The 17,037-nt window shown below is 47.4% G+C and overlaps 1 protein-coding gene across 1 annotated transcript; it reads right to left on the reverse strand.

Moving 5' to 3' along the window:
- Nucleotides 1-555: 555 nt before the first annotated feature.
- CDC25A (cell division cycle 25A) lies at nucleotides 556-15,561 on the reverse strand. The gene is made up of 16 exons (XM_056334026.1): nucleotides 15,174-15,561; nucleotides 12,987-13,072; nucleotides 10,891-10,945; nucleotides 9,909-9,944; nucleotides 9,724-9,760; nucleotides 9,238-9,339; nucleotides 8,341-8,457; nucleotides 7,651-7,785; nucleotides 6,925-6,999; nucleotides 6,100-6,252; nucleotides 5,671-5,763; nucleotides 5,199-5,261; nucleotides 4,995-5,093; nucleotides 4,162-4,292; nucleotides 3,677-3,788; nucleotides 556-2,300 (listed from the first exon to the last, which is right to left on the reverse strand). Exons 1-16 carry the CDS (start codon nucleotides 15,329-15,331, stop codon nucleotides 2,160-2,162), a joined length of 1,593 nt encoding a protein of 530 aa, XP_056190001.1. The 5' UTR covers nucleotides 15,332-15,561; the 3' UTR covers nucleotides 556-2,159.
- Nucleotides 15,562-17,037: the final 1,476 nt, after the last annotated feature.

Raw genomic sequence — 17,037 nt, forward strand, 5'->3', positions numbered from 1 at the left:
CTGCTCTGCCCTGGTGAGGCCATGTCTGCAGCGCTGTGTCCAGTGCTGGGCTCCCCAGTTCCAGAAAGACAGGGAGCTACTGGAGAGGGGCCAGCAGAGGGCTACAAAGATGATGGGGGCAGGAGAATCTGCCCTATGAGGTGGACCTGTTCACCCTGGAGAAGAGAAGGCTGAGGGGACCTTATCAGTGTCTACAAATACCTTAAGGGTGAGTGCCAGGAGGACGGGGCCAGGCTCCTGCCAGGGGTGCCCAGCGGCAGGACAAGGGGCAGCGGGCACAGGCTGCACCACAGGCAGCTCCTGCGGAACCTGGGGACAAACTTATTTCCCCGGAGGGTACCGGGCGCTGGCACAGGCTGCCCGGAGAGGCTGTGGGGTCTCCTTCTCTGGAGCCATCCCAACCCGCCGGGACGTGGCTCTGTGCAGCCTGCCCTGGGAGAGCTGCTTCAGCAGGGGGGTGGGCTGGGGGGGCTCCAGGGGGCTCTTCCAGCCCCGGCCAGGCTGCAATTCAGCATGTCACCACCTTCCCATTCAAGGTATTCAGCTTTGAGGAAAGCCAGCAAGATCTGATTTATTATAAATTTTTTTTCAGATGAGAAAGTTAATGTTCAAAGTTTATCCTTTCAGTTTCCAAAGAGGATTAACAGCATGTTTTAAGAAAGTTTTAAAAAAATCAAGTTAAAATTCCACATAAGGCACCTCCATTTCAGTATTTTTTTTGACACAGATACAGTGGCACGCAAGACTAGCTTGCACAGAGCAAGCCCAGCTGTGCAAAGCATGGATTTCTGCTAAAGAGCTGAGAGCTTCCAGGACACACGGCTGTTCCCAGGCTGCGTGCCCAGCCTCAGGAGCACCAGTTTCACCAAGAAGTTTGTGAGCAAGATGAGCTACAGCGATCACCACAGCATTGCTGCAGCAAGCAGCTGGCCTTTCCCTGACATCCCAGGGCTACTGTGAGGTTCAATAGCTGGGTCTTAGGGGACACCAAAGGCTGCAGCAGCAAAGCAGTTTTAGGACTGGTACTGCTGTGCCATGGAGCCACACATTCTGCTTTAGGTGGGCAATTTGTCGGGCTCAGCCATCAGGTTCAATGCTAGCTGAGGAAGTTCCTTTTACTTCAAGACTTAATTTCCTGCCTTTCCTGGCAGAAGGTGCTTCTGCTGCTAGAGAAGTGGCCAAAAAATCAAACTCACAGCAGCAAAGGCAGGTTCAGAGCAGCCTCTCAGGATCGTTAGCGTGATTCCTTACAGCCGGGCTCTTTCTGGACGTAATTCATGCTAGTAACACACAGCCTCGGAGGAAGCAGCTGTTGAGAATCCTGGTAACAGCTTTGCAGCCTGGTACTTCTAGGATCACCCAAGACAGCCTATTTCTGTGTTACCCTCAGTTACCAGAAGTTCTCCCTACTTCAAAACTCCTCTAGAACTAAAGCAGCAGCTAAATTCAAACTACTATGAAATAAAGCAATCTAGATTAAGTAAACAAGGTGAATGTGATATTTACGTACAATAAGCATTTTCCCCTTGAACTGTCTTCAAGAGGCTTCCCACAGCGGAACACAGGAGTTCAGCAAGGTGGGAACACCCAGCTGTAATGAACTATTTCCCATTTTACTTCACCACAACACATTATGCTACAAAAACACAGAATCAAAGCTGCAGCTGAGAAAAATAATTAACACACACCCACACACACCCCAACAGCAGGCTGCCCCTTAGCAGAAACAAGGTTTAAGTACAAATCAGATGATGCAACTGCAGCAGTATTAGCTTCATTTGACTGTATTTAAATAAAATAAAGCATTAAAAAAAAAAAACCAAAAACAACCAACAGGCACTAAAATACCCTGAACCGGTGACACCGCGTATCAGCCTCTCCCCCCGCCCCGGGCAGGCTGTTGGGCCATCTGTGAAGGTCACAGAACACAAGAAGCCATTTCCACCAAGCAGTGTCACAATATTCAGAAGAGTCAGGTCCCAGCCAGCGTCCAGGTTGTTCAGATCAAGCCTGCAGCCACAAGTCCCATGGTGTTCCCAATAAAACAGACAAGGAGAGAACTGGTACCCCATAACCACAATCAAGGAACAGGCACATCTCCCTCCCGCTGCAGCCTCCCCCTGCTACGACAGGCAGTCTTTGCTTTTGCACTTCAGCCCTTAGAGTTTCTTCAGGCGACTGTACAGTTCCCTTTTGCTCTTCTCACCAGCCCAGGTTCGGCTTTTGGTGCGGAACCTTTTCAAGTCTTCTTTAAAGTCCTCATGGTGCATGGGGCGATAGCTCTGCGGCTCGCAGAAACTCTGGGGGGGGGTGAAGAAAAAAAAAAAAAAAAAAAAAGAGAAGTTGGTTTCACTTCAGTGTGTGACAGGAGTGATGATCTCATTGAGACTCACCAACAGAGCCTGGTACCAACCATTCAAACAACTACCGCCAGAATAAACAGAAACGGACCCCCCCAGCTCTACGCGGGAAGCCAAGCAATGTTCAAGGTTACAGCTACTCCAGAAGCAATAGCTGCTCAACAAAAGACTTAACCCCTGTGTACAGAGCTCTTGCCCCAAATTTCCTGGCAGACATCAACAGACAAACAACATCTGTCTAGTATTCACCTTGGAATAGCACAGATTTGAAGAATTTATCTGGGAACCGGCCAGCCCCTGGCTCACAGACCAGAGCACTCGAGGCTGCCGTCAGCCGTTCCATGCTGCCACCTTGAGGCCCTGGCTCCTTCCACCTCGGGAGAAGACACCCACTGGGCCGAAACAAAATCCAGGCGCCCACCATCACAGGAGAGCCAGCAGATCGCAGGGAGAGCCAAAAAAACAGGACAGCACTCACTGCCATAAGCACCGGCATCCCCCACAGCAGCCCAAACGCTGGAAGACTCAAACTACCCCTGGGAAAGAGCACTCAGCCCCACGCAGGCAGCCCCAGAAAGGCCAAATATCTCACACCTCTCTGGAAATGCATCAGCTCACACAACAGGAAGGTAGTCTAAGAGACGCTCTTAAGATTTAGACTAAATCTAAATCGCTAAAGTGACAGTCAGGCCACAGTCTAGCTTGTGTCAGAAGAGCAGGACAAACTAGCTGAAGAAAAGAGTACAGCTGCTGAAGTGCCAGAGCGGCAGAAGCCAAGCAATACAAGAAACGCCATCCTTAGTGCTGGCAGGAGAGCTGCTGGGCATTTTTTAGTTCCCTTTCCTCAATTAGAGGCTGAAAACTCAAACCTCAAGTTCTTTGATTTTGCTATTTTAGTATAGTATGAGACTTCAGGGTTCCATTCTTTATACAGCCATTTCTGTCAAGCATGTCTTCTCTCCTAGCCCTTGCAGGCCAAGCACTCTTAAGAAATTCCTTCTACAAATGACATTTTGAACTCCTAGTTGTTAGAAAAGGGCAGAAACCAGTTTTATATTTTACTCTTGAGACAAGTGGAAAAACCTTTCAGCTATGGCAGCCAGACAGCTCTGAGGTATAGAACAGGCTCAGCCTCACTGCCAAGCTTCCCCTGCTCTCTCTGTACAGACCACTGTGGAACGGAGCAGGAAAAGCTACCCCAGCAACACCACCCTACTCCAAAGAGAAGGATCAACTACGAATACATGGGTATTATTTATCTATCATTTCTTCTCCTGCGAGTGTGAAAGAGATGAGTTTCAGAGAACGTTACTTACACGGCACCTTAAGAAGAACTCCTTGTAACCCCCCTTCAGGACATACAGCTCTGGGTAATGGAGGTTGGGGTATTCGTTAGCCAGCCTGTCCCGCTCTCTCACAAACCGGCACCTGCAGCAGGAAAAAACCCTGCACTACATCTTGTGTTCAATAAATAATACATGAAAACAGCTGTCGCCCAAAACTGTGATCTGAGAAATGGGAAGAAGTAAGGAACAGGCTGACAGGCCACACTGGCCCCAAAACTGTGGCTAGCTGGTTTTTCTTTTCCATCGCCACATATTCCAGTGTGCCAGCCCAACTTTAACGTGGCCATTCACATCGTGGGCTGTCACAACCCTGCCAGAGGTGACAACCAACTTCTACTCATGATAAACCGCGCATTAAGTAGCATGCCGTCACAGTAATCGGTGCCACCCTGAAAGCTTTGCTCTCAGCTGGCTCAGCAGTAAGTCCTTATCTAGGGGAGTACGGAATAACTCACATTCGAGGACCTCGCTCTGAAGAAAACTCGCAGTGGAACACTACTATCACTCGTTTGTTCTCAGATGGCTGGATTGGCTTCTTAAGCAAGTAGTCTTCCACATCCTCTTCCATATGCAGGTTGACAGCACCCTGTAAAGGCAGAGGCATGCCCCAGCACACGCAGTGAGCAGACAACAGGTACAAACCCATTCTACTTCCTTGCAAGCCGTCCCCTTGCCTTAGTTTCCCAGAGGAGCACCGGCAAGCCCCTCCAGCCAGCAGGAACACAGCTGCAAACCCAGAACATTACAGTCTTGACACTGACTCTGGGTGACCTGGACCTGTTTCAGGTTGCCTTTTCCACAGCTGTAGATTGTGGCTTGTTGGGTTTCCCTTCCCATCTCATTGCATTCAAGAGGGCTGGCCAGCTTGCTCCAGCAGCAAACCAAGATCAGTTAGGGTTTGCACCAACTTTTGTTCTTTGAAGTCTGTGGTTTAAATGAAGTTTAATATTCTAATTCTAGCTTCCCTAGATATCGGGATGCTGCATACCAAGTGTCTTACATTCACCTCTGGAACCATCTTCCCAATTGCCACACAGGCCACCTCCTCTGATTAAGAAAAGCAGAACATTCCCTCCTTTGAAGGAAGAATCACTTTATGAACCAGGTGTGAGCTCAGTGTCCCAAGATTCATGCAGCACATAGGTGTAACAGGACTGCAGACCCCAGGGGGCTCTTGGGCATCTCAGGTGTAACATATCCACATGGCCTTGGATACTTGCCAGTGGTACCAAGTGACCCCAGTTTGCAACTTCAGACAATCTACGTTGCTCTTACAGGGTCAACATACCTTGATGTGTCCTCCTTCATACTCATAGGGGTATCTACAATCAATTATCACACATTCCTTGATGAAGCTTGCAAACTTCCCAGTCAGCACAGACACAATCTGAAAAAACAACCCACCAAAAGAGTTCAGTTGTTGCAGGATGGTTTTGCACAGCTCCCTCCCTGCTCCCAGTAGAGTTTTTCTTACTGTCCCTGGAGCACATACCATTTCCGAGTCGATGTATTTTAAATCTTGATGTTTCCCATCGACAGTGTGGAATAAATAGCCCTTTAAAACAGACAGCATTTAGTTGAGGAAATTCCAAATATGAGTCACATAGAGGCAACAGCACAGTGTCCAGCAGTTAGTTTTGTAGCACAGAGACTTTGTTGACAAGAATCTCTTCAGCAAAGCTCAAGAGCTAAAACCAACAATTCTAAAATTCAGGGACAGAATTTCAATTTTGCCTCCTATGCTGAAGGGATTTTGTAAATCTTTTTGAATAACCACAAATGAATCGCTTTGTGTCTAAAATAAACCAAAAAAAGAGCACCCTTCTCAGCCTCAGCCTTTCCTGGTAATTTATGTACAGATAAGAAGGAAAAATGCCTTATTTGGGCTGGTTTGAGATATATCTACCAAGAAAGGTCATTAAAACACTGTAGTTAATACTTTAGCATTAAATCATTTGGATTACCTTTGAGAAGTCACCAATAAGGTCTCTCTGGTCATCATCCAAAATGTTTTCGATCTCTGCTGTGGAGGATTCCACCTTTACCATTTTCAGACTCTAGAGGAACACAGGTTAGAGGCCAATGCTGAGCACTGACAGCTGAAAGATCTTTTTTCCCCCCCATAACGTAACAGAAAACTCAGAGTTTATGCTGAAGCCCTGAACTACAACTCCCCAGCTTCCCCTTCAGATTAAGGCATAATTCAGGGTCAGGAGTATGCAACTACTGCACCAGCTTCCCTAAGTCTCCTGCGCTATGCCGAGAACGCAGTTTTGCTAGGCCAGCAATTCACCTGAAAAAAGCGCTCTCACTACCCTTCTTAAACTAGACACCTATACTAGATCCTCTCCCAATCATTTCTCCATTACAAAATTGGATGCCAAGCCACCAACCGTTGAGTCCTCAGAAGGTGTTTCAGGCAAGCTTTTCCTCTTCTTGCTTTTCCCTGGAGAATTCTCTTCCTGGGATCTTTCCATCCTCTTCTGGGTGTTTCTTCCTCCACCATTATGGAGAGATGAAGAGCCAAACAACCGGCATCGTTTCAGCTGTGAGGAAGGAGAGAAGCTAAGGGTTGTCTAGCAAAGATTTAGCTTAGAAACTAAGCAAGCCTTAGACTTTTAGACTATTACAAATTTTGCCTTAGATCAGACACCACCACTGCACAGTGACAGCAGAATGTTAATAGGGTCATCTAAATTCAGGACCTACATTTCCAGTAACACTTGTTTCTTGCTGTATAGACCCGGGTGAGCTTGGAGCACCATAAGCAATATGAAGTTTTAGCAGAGTGCTTTATACCAATTAGCAGACAATCTATCAGCAGAATAAGAGCTTTTTGCTGGAGTCTAAACTCCCTTTGCAGTCTATTATCAGATCGAACTACAGGCATTCCAGGTAAATCTGTGCAGAATGTGTTCAAGATATGTCAACAAGTGTCTGATAAGGGAAATCAAAATCTTCTTGAAGTTATGGTTTTGTAAAAAGAAAGTTGATGCCCAGACATGCATACAGTGAGCATTGTTCCACACTGACAGTATTTCAGGTAAACACACTTTTAAGATAACAGAATACTGAAAGAGGTTTATGCCATATCTTGATTTGTTGTTCTTATTAGGGACACAGGATCAGAAACAGCATGATCATTTGTCCCAGCAGTGAAAACGGCTGTTAGAACAAAGTCCCTGTCTCTGTCCTGTGTGCTCTCACAGAACACTCACCCAATTGTCTGTCCCACTCATGACCAGCGGTGCAGTCCAGAGGCTCGCCACATCAGAAGGCATCTCCTCATCATTCTGAGAAAAAGAAAGTTGATTCTCATCAATTTTACCACAGGCAGAGACTGTAAATACAGCTTCTGCACAGCGTGGGCCAGTATTCCAGTTGAGTTCAGCTGTCAGAGCAGTTTTATGAGTTTAACTCAACTACTAGTCCAATACCCAATGAAATAATGGAACCGAGTTGAGACATGTCAGAGAAGGTAAGCTACATCATTTCATTGATTGATTAACAATGGTCTTGCTCCAAAGCTTTAAGCATTTCAAATGCAGTTAGAAACAATCTTTATTTAAGCACCTCAAAAGCAAATATTGCCTCTAGCTCTCTCAGCAAGTATCTAAAGAAAAATGCCCACTGCTCAAATAATTCTCTCCAGTAATGCAGTTCCCATCTGCCAATAGGAACAGCAGCAATTCTTTAACATGCACCACATAAATCCCACTGTCGGCACCAGGAACAAGCACATGTAAGATAGAGACACTGAAATGTAAAAGCTGAAAAAGATGATGATAACTCATCTTCTAGGATTCCCTAGTACCTTGCTTTTTGCAGTTTGACTTACCACACTGACTTCTGCTAGAACATATGTGCATTACCGACAGATATTGTTGGCAGACTTAATATTAGAGCTGATTTTGAAGTGTTTATCTTATTTTCTTTGTACATACCTTCAAGTCTTGCACATCTAACAGCTCTAGGAATCCATCGTCATCTTCACTTTCAGAGGAAGTCAGAGAAGACTGCTGCAGGAAAGCTGGCTGGTAGGTCTCCTGTTCACCCGCAGGTATTGTGCCCATGGGAAACTGAGACAAGACAGTTAGTTTTAATAACATCCCTTCCCTTTGCTGCGGGATGCTGTAACCACAGAGGTGATGCCGTGCCTCCACACTACAGATCAAGAGTACTCAGCAGGATGAAAGACTACCTGACTGAAGGAGTGGAGATGAGAATCAGCCCCCCAGCTCTGTTTCTGTGCAAGGTCCCATCGTGTTTTTTCAGTTGCTTTTTCCAAGCAACAGAATATGAAAAAGGTAATATTTTTCTTCCTGGATGTCATATCTGGACATAAGATACAATTGCACCTACACATTCTTCACTGTTTCGAATGCATCTACCTCAATATAAGTATCTACTCTGTAATTGTTTTCACTATCAATAAATTTCTTTATTCCACATCAATGCCCACACCCCCTTGACTTACTGCAACATAACCTCAGCTCTGTATCAATTGATCTTTCATGTTTTCTATGTGGCACATAAACAGTGGTGACTAACAGTTGATGCAATTTTTCTTCCTCCCAGACAGCAGGTATGCAGAAGATGAGTTGAGAATTAGTTGTAAACACCGCAGTACTTACTATCTGAGCTGCAGATGAATTCTGCCTTGGTCCAGGAACAGCTTTTCCATCAGGGGAATGGACATGCACATAACAACAAGAAGCTGGTTTGGTTGGCTTCTTAAACTCGAACAATTCCTGAATTAAAAAGGAATAAAGCAACCATTTTACCAAAGTTACAAACTGTGTAAGTTGCTAGGATTGTTTTATCTTTTTAGGGTTTTTTTTTAAAACTACCTGACCTTCTGGATTTAAGTTTTCTGCTGCCAACAGGAATAGTCTGATGCCAAATGTTTTCAAATTTATCAAGAGGACACAATCAAGCTTTTATCTTCTTGGTATCCCCTATAGGCTTAAGGCTTTTCTATTTCTTTTGTCAGACAACTGCTCTGCAAAAGAAGTAATTATTAAAGGCAGCAAATGCTGTCTACTGACACCTGCTCTTCTGTAGAGACCTGTGGCAGCCCTACCGATGGGATTTCCAGCAGCATTTGTGCCCTGAGGAGCCAGGGCTCCCCGTGCCAGCAGCAGGAAGAAGAGACAAGGTGGTCTCTCTGAACAGCTTTCTGCAGGCACCCCTCGCAGCTAGCTAAAGCTAATGGCATGAATACATTTTCCCTTGCTCAATCTAAAAGGAGTTAGGTTCAGCAGTGCAAAGGCAGAGTTGCACAAAGCCTTCTAAATTTTTATTAACCTATAATCAGTTTGCAGTTGCTATCATCAGTGCTGTGGCACTTCACTGCAAGTTCCCCTAAGATAAGCTACGCAAAACTGCTATGTCTGACCTGCAGCCTGGCAAAGAATAACAGAAGCCTTTCCCACCACATCCTCTGTTGAAAGGGTGTGCTAATTCAGCTGCCTGGGTACTGGCCTCTTACACCGGAGCATCGCAGACGACAGAAAGAAAGCAACACTTACATTCTCCTTATTTTCATCTTGTTCCAATAGTTGAAAAGCATCACTGTCCAGAGAATCAAAAAGGTTTCTCTTCAGAGCAGGACTGGATCCCAGGAGGCTTTGCTACAACATTCATACAGAGGTGCCAGCTCAGTATTGTGCAATATAGTCTTTGCTCAACATTTTAAGCAAAATAGGTTTTAATGAAGACCGTAAGGTCTCCGACTACAAATTTGTGCAAACTACATGCAGCAGCCTTTTATAGTGACATCTCAGTACGGGTACCAAAGTGCTTCAACTGCATTAGTGACAGACCCACATTGCTGAAACTTCATGCTACCCTAAATGAGATTTTGAGTTTACAAGCTGCAATTCTGACAGTTTTCATTGAGTACCACATCAGTTATTCTTGAAACCAGGAAATTAACAAGTTATGGAACGCATCTATCTAAAACACTTAACATGCTGAATCCTTTAACATACAATACCAGTACCACCCTCACTTACCGGCAGTGAATGTATTCTTCTGAAAGGCATCCGGATGCTACAATAAAAAATAACCGAGATTTATTTCAACATTTTGTTTCAAAAAGACAGCAACATCAGTAGAACTTACTTTCCCCCCCTTCCCAATAAAAGCCCATAAGCTACAAAGGTCACTGCCAAACAAGTTAAAATAGATGTACACTTACTTCAGCCTGCTGGATTCATTAATAGCTTTCTCAAACCTAAAAGCAAGTGAGATGTCCCAGGTTAGCACCAAAACGTAGTACACTGAAAATCAACCTTGTATTTAAGTCACTGTTATGCCAAGCCAGAGGTCCTCAAACTACAGCCTGCGAGCCGGATACGGCCCCCCAGGGTCCCCAATCCGGCCCCCGGTATTTACAGAACCCCCCTACCCCGTCGGGGGGGGGGTGGGGTGGGGTGGTGGTGGTGGAAACCAAGCAGCCACAGATGACTTCCTGCCACTTCATCCACGCGCTGCCCCTGTTTAAAAAGTTTGAGGACCCCTGTGCTAAGCAGAAGCCAACATGCTTCTTGATGACACTTTGCCTTTCTCAAAAGCTATTTATAGCCAGCTTATCCCATCCCAGACTCTGAAACTCTAGCTAGACTCTTTCTGCCCCTCCTTTCCTTAAACTCTTTCCAGGCTTGTTTAGACAAGAAGCTGAGTTGAAGGAAAAAAAGCTCAGTAAACCAGGGACCAAGGGCACTTGTCCCCCTTCCCTGAAGACAGAAGATTAGGAAAAAAAATATATATAATTGAGAGTGGCAAATTCAAAGCTCAGAGCAACTGCTTGCTATCATTTAAGGCATGTAGAAGCATAAATTATAGTTTAAACATTGGGTGAAAACTGCAACGTACATGCAATTTGGTGCAGCCTCAGACTCCTGGTAAGGTGCCAATGTCATGCTCTAACAGCCTGGTCGGTACAACACACTTAACTCACACCCAAGGCTGGTTAAGTAAGTACTCTGGGACGCAAGACAGACAGCCTAGCATCTCAAGCTGCAGAACACTACAGCACACACTTCTAGAGGTTTAAGAGAGAAGAGCCCACTGCACACAGGCCAGCAAGGGGAAAGCCACATCAAGCCTCTCATTAAGCTACATCTGTTAATGGTGCAACATGAAATGCCACAGGTCAGGCTTAGCATAGGGTTACATACGTTTCCTCCGTAATATCATTCAAGGCTGCAGGACCGGGCGAATCCAAAGCACAACCTGGAGAGGAGACACAGACACAGTATTTTCTACTGAGTAATATCTAGGAAACACGAAGCGTCAGACACTGCTACAGATTTCCCCAGAAAGGCCCTGAGCTCAGACAGAAAACTAATGTATAAAGCCCTGCCTGCAGCCTCACTTCAGTGTAGAAGTAACAGTTACAGATATTCCATACCATTGGCTTTGGCCATAGAACAGCCAAGTGTCAGTGCTTGGGAAAATACAGGAGTAATTAAAACCAGTACCCCTAGCCCTGCCTAGAATGTCATATAGAACAGAGTCCTGCCACATTTCCTGGAATACTCTTCTTGGCTTATTCTCTCACACACGCATCTTAATAAACAACTTAGTCCTTTAGGGGTTTTTAAGCCATGTTTTTAGTTACGCCCCTTCACAGGAAGAAATTTTGGATTCATTCCATAACAAGCAGTCAAAAGGCCCTTCTTAATGCGCGCTAGTGCACCTGATGCACTTCATAAGCACAAACTGAGAGAAACATTATAGCTACATCACATTTAAGTACTGTCAAATATGAAGCTTATTTAAAACACAGATTCCCCGAGGCACTTTTGTATTATGGAAGTATTCACAAGCCCTAGCAACAGGACAACGGTTACCAGAATACTCTCCATACCATCATGGGAAGACTTGTTGCTACCTCAGTGACTGGGATCTAAACAAACAAGTACAAAGAACTTATGTGACAAACATTGACAGGTAGTGGTCTCAGCACAGCAAAGACCTTAATTATGAGTGTTTTCTGAGCACTTAAGACCTGGTTTGGAGACAGAAAAAGAAAAAAGCCAAAAAGAAAGCGAAGATTTAGCAAGCTTGGTTATTCTATCCCACTCTGTGGTTTGTGAGCTATACTCGTATTTTAGCAGTTTATAAAGCTCCTTTGAAGGCTGGAAGTACCACACAGTCAGACTAGTGTGTGAATTCAGATGGAGACACTGATTTCCATCACTGGGCTGGACTAATGAATTATCAGAAACTTCCCTGGTTCTACAAGGTATACAGCAACAACCTATTCCATTTTCATTGATAAAGCATCTCATCTGAAGAAAAAAAAAATACTTCTAGGCAAGGATCAGTATTAAGATGCAACTCCCCAGGTTTCAGATAAAGAATCAGCTCATGTTAACAAAAAGCTACAAAAAAACCCAAACCCCAAACCACAAGACAAACCCTGCTCAGTGGCCTCGATTCAAGCAGGCATGCAGAGCAGGTTCACGCAGTTTGGGTTCAAAGAGAGAAAACAGAGGGTGACGACTTGCTTTCATCAAAGTTATCACCCTCCAAAGGGCAGAAACTCAAATTGGTCTTATTCAGAGCTGAACGCAGATATGCAATGGATCCTAACAATGAAGGATGAAAGGCTATCTCCCCATTTTCCAGATCACAGCCCCAGTGCGCAACTATAAACACTCACAGGCCAATACCTGCAAGACACCACAGACTACAGAATGGTGGGAATCCAATTCACTGGTGAAGTCTATCTTGGGCTATCTTTAGCAGCCTTCATCCTCAGCCATCTCCACGGCAAGAAGGGCTGATACACTCATGATAAGGTGTTGACCTACTACCATGTACAGAGCAGAACATCAAGGCAATCAGAAAACGGCAGTGATAAACATCATGCTGGAGTACAAAGCATGACAGGTCAGCAACCACATAGTGTATTAAGTCATAAAAAGAAAGCTAAGAAAAAAAGGAAAAAGTCATCTCTGTTGAGTTCCCCTGAGGGGGGGGGGGGGGGGGGGGCGGGCGGCGCAGAACCAGTTTTTCCTCCACGTTGGCTCTACTGCTAACATATTCCAAGACAATTAAAGCAAAAGAAACCCTCCCACAACCCAAACCATGAACTGCAGAAGCTTGCTGAGTGATGGTTTGCCTGCCTCCCTCTTTTCAAAAGTGTAGAAATGAAAACTGGCTGCACAGATTGCAAACTATCCAAACCCTGGAAGCTGCTTGCAATGAAAGTCATCTAAAGATACAATGCTTTTAATTTCTTACTTGTTAATTGAGAAAACTGTACCTGAGTCTGCTGATTCTGATGATGCTGTTCTTTGTAGACCATTGGTATTCTTGTTTCCCAGATCTTGCTCAGCATTTTCATGCTTACTGTAAAGGAAGTTAGGTATTTGTTTTAAATGCTCGTTGAAGCAAGAAATACACAATATAGCTGCACCTGAATGAAGATATACAGCACAGATAATCATAACCCAAAACCTTTATCATTGGCCAAGTGAAAGGATTCCAGCTTGGCAATCAGACCACAGCCTCTTGAGCTCTGTGGGCTGTTCAGTATGGGGACAATGCCATCACCACATTGCCACCCTTACAAAAAGGCTCAGATCTAACACCTACAGGGACTTAAGCTTCAGGGTTTGGTTTGCGTTTTTAAAACAGCACATGCAGTGCTGTTAATATTATAAGTCAGGCTTCCAAAACAGAGCCAAGGAGAGTGTCATTTAAGATGGTAATTGTCCTGGTTGCCTTTCCAGTCAGACACACTCATTTGATGTGTGGGCAGGGGTCACAGCAGCTTCAATACAGACAGACATGCCTATCATACGTAGCCTCACTCTGTATTACCCTAAATAAGGGAAAGGCTACTTGAGTGTGGCTCCTCCATCACATGGCTTAAAAAATGCACCAGGGCACAAGCTAGGGCTACAAACTCAAAGGACAGAATAATGGACTGGTACAAAACCTGTACAGGAATTTCAGGAATCTGAAGGAGGGAAGGCTCATAAAGAAAGCAAATGATTACAGAAATGACAATAATATAAAAGCAGCAAACAAAAAACAAATACTAGGAGAGCCATTGAGCCCAGAGTGGACCAGGTCAAAACAGGAGCCATACAAGAGACACTAAAGAGGCTACTGTAGGAGTAATGAGATTAAAGGAGAAAGGAGTGGCAGAGCCCACAGACCGCAGCACTTCCCATGTGTGAAACAGTGAAGGGGGGGGGGGGGGGGGGCGCGCAGGAACCAGGAGAGGGTGTGCAACAGGCTGAAAGAAGTCCGGTCACAGGAGACAGGCAAAAGGTGGCAGTGAGGAGCAAAAACTGAGCTTAGCTGATGCAGCTAGGCAGGAAGTACCCGCATTAATCTGCGGGAGAGGGAAAAACACCCAACCCTGGGGTCAGGCGCAGGGAAGGGCTCAGGAGCGAGGTGGCTGTCCAGAGCAGAACTAGGGGAAGATGATGGTGGCACGTGGTGGGACAGGGCAGGGGGAAGATAGCCCGCAGCGCAGGAGCCATGGCTACATGCAGGCAGGGGGGAAGGCCAAATCTCAGGGCTCCCTTGGGAGAAGGGGCTATTTAGAGAGGAAGGCCCCAAGCAGGAGGGGGAAAAGAGCTCTGCAGCGGTGGGGGCACCGGGAGGCGGGGGCTGAGGGAGGCCACCCATGGAGAGGTCTCGGGTCTGCAAGGGGGGAGTGGGGGGGCAGGGCATGGCATGAACACCTCGAGGTCTCATCTTGCAGGGGTGGGGGGGAAACAGCTCCTCGAGGCTTTGCTTTTTTGGGGGGAGGGTTAGGAGAAAAGGTCATCGAGGCCTTAATTTTAAGGGGGGAGGGGTTGGAAGGAGAGAATGCAGGATGAGGTCGTCAAGGCCTCACTTCTGGAGGGAGGAGGTGAAGAGATCCTCAAGGCCTCGGTTTGGCAGGGGTGGCGAGAAGATATCCACGAGGCCTCACTTTTTTTGCTGGGGGTGGTGGTAGATGCAGTCCCCGAGGCCTTGTTCTGGGGTCTGGGGGCAGGGAAGGAGAAAAGCTCCTCGAGGCCTTGCAGCTAAGGGAGGGGGCAGCAGGGGTAGCAGAACACCGGGCGGGGGTGGGGGGGTGTTTTTTCTTTGGGGGGGGGGGGGGGGGTGTGTAAGGAGAAAAGTTCCACAAGGCCACACCGCAGGGATGGAACCCAAGGCCTTGGGTTTTTTTGGAATGGGGGCAGAAGAGCCGCCCCCAGCCTCGCTTCGGGGCCGGGGTCGGGGAGAAAAGGCTCCGGAAGCCTGGTATGGCGCGGGGGAAGTGGGGCTCCCTCTGGCCACCCTTCGAGTCAAGAAAGGAAGAAGCAGGGGAATAGGCTCTCGGACCTTGGGAGTTGTTGTTTGGTTGTTTTTTTTAATGGAGGGGGCATGGTAGAAGCCCTCAGTCAAGAGGAAGGGGGGAGCCCCGGGGAGAGCGCACAGCAGCAGAGCCCCCCCTGCTTTGACTGACCCTTGTGCCAGCTGCTCCACGGTGAGGCGGCGATCTAAGACCGGCAAGAGATCGGTGGGAAAGAGAGACTTGACCACGGCGGGTGAAGTGACGGAGACCGGCGAGAGAAGCAGGCGGCGGCGACGGCGGCGGTAAGAACCGCCCGGTGCAGGATCCATAGCGCCGAGCTGAACCTGCCCGTCCTCCTGTCAGCGCGGCCCACACCGCTTTGACCCCCGCCGCTACCCGTCGCCCGCTCCGAAGCTGGCGCCAAACCTTCTCTCAACCAATCAAAACCCTCCCTCTGCGTGACGGGCGCAGGTGTTTTTACTCAAATCGTCCCACCTACAGCGATCGTTTTGACCAGTAAACCGACGGTGAGTGCCCCCCTACCCGCCTCCAACTGTTGATTGACGTCACTCCGAGCCAATGGGAAAGCCAGCCGGGGGAGGGGCGGGCTCAAGCAGCGCGAATGTCTGGCAAAGGGTGGACTATATTTCCCAGCAGGCAACGCGGGAGCCGGTGTCCCGCGTTGCCTGCTGGGAAATATAGTCCACCGCGCCTGAGGAGAGATCCAGCTTTGGCGCCACATCTCCTCCCGCCCCCAGGCCTGAGGGGAAGCGGCTGTAACTGGGAAAGATGAGGGGGGAAAAGGGCCTCCATGAGCGGAGGAAGCTTTTCCGCATAATTTCTCCTCAAGTGAGGCGCTTGTGAGCGGCATCAGCTGCTTTGGTGAGACATTTGGTAGCACGAAGGAGAGCCAGCTTACATCCCTGCAGCACTGACACTGGAGTGATGGCACTTGTGAAATTGCAATGGGAATTGAGAGACGAACATGCACCACATGCTCGCATAGGCATGTGAGGTACCAAAAGCAAGCACACTCAGGCTGCTCCAAACAATCTTGCACCTGTCCTCTACCTTCAGGAGACTGTGATATATACCCAGGTGCTGCTATTTGCCTTAAAAAAGGCACCCAGCTTTTCAAAGGACTCTTTGCCCTGCCTTACCTCTTCCCTGCCCTGTCCTCTGCCCACGGTCACAGAGGAGGATGGATGTGCTGTGAAAAGGAGGAGACTCCTTGTGTGGGTCATCCCTCAGGCCTGGCTGTTTGTGGACTCTGCAAGTGTAGGAAGAGTGGTCCCAGCTCCAAAAGACATGGTCCTATTTTACAGCTGGAGAAATGGGATGCTCGGGACATGCAGCGTGGGTTGGCAGATCTCTGCTGTCAAAGCCAAGTCCCTGACAGATGTGCTCTGCCGGATCTCCCTGTGATGGTTTCAGAGGCCACAGTCTCCAGCTGCAGGGCTTGATCCTGTTGGGTTCAGTGTTCCCAGCCTGATGCAGACACATCAGGGGATCCCACACCTCCAGGACATGACCCATGTCCCTCTGCCTGGGCCCTGCCACCCACCAAATTCACATAATGCTCCTGGTTCCTAAATTAAACAACTTGGCATTTGGTCCCCCTCTGACAACCCAGGATCTCACAAATCCTCATCACACCCCTGTCCCTGCCACTCTTCCAGCTTGGAGAGCCTCAGGCTATGCCCTCACCCAGCTATCCAGTCGGCCCTGAATATTTTTCTTTCAATCAAGTTTTTACAGTTTTAGGCCAAAGCAGTTAACACCACCATAAGCAGCTCCCTGACTCCACCCTGAGTTCCTGGGTGTGGGATGGCTGCATCCCCACACTGCCTATGATGCAGCACTCCACACCAAGCCAAAGCAAGCCATGCAGCACTGCCAAAGACTGACATAGGCAATCAAAGCATCTTCCCTGCCTCTCTCCTGCTTATTTGTATGTGTCCTCAGTGGCCACAGGGACAAGCAGGACACCATCACTGCGGGATCTGGCCAGGATAAGAGCATTCAGACACCCCCA

The sequence above is a fragment of the Falco biarmicus genome, chromosome 4 (assembly GCF_023638135.1).
Source record: "Falco biarmicus isolate bFalBia1 chromosome 4, bFalBia1.pri, whole genome shotgun sequence".
Taxonomy (NCBI): Eukaryota; Metazoa; Chordata; class Aves; order Falconiformes; family Falconidae; genus Falco; species Falco biarmicus.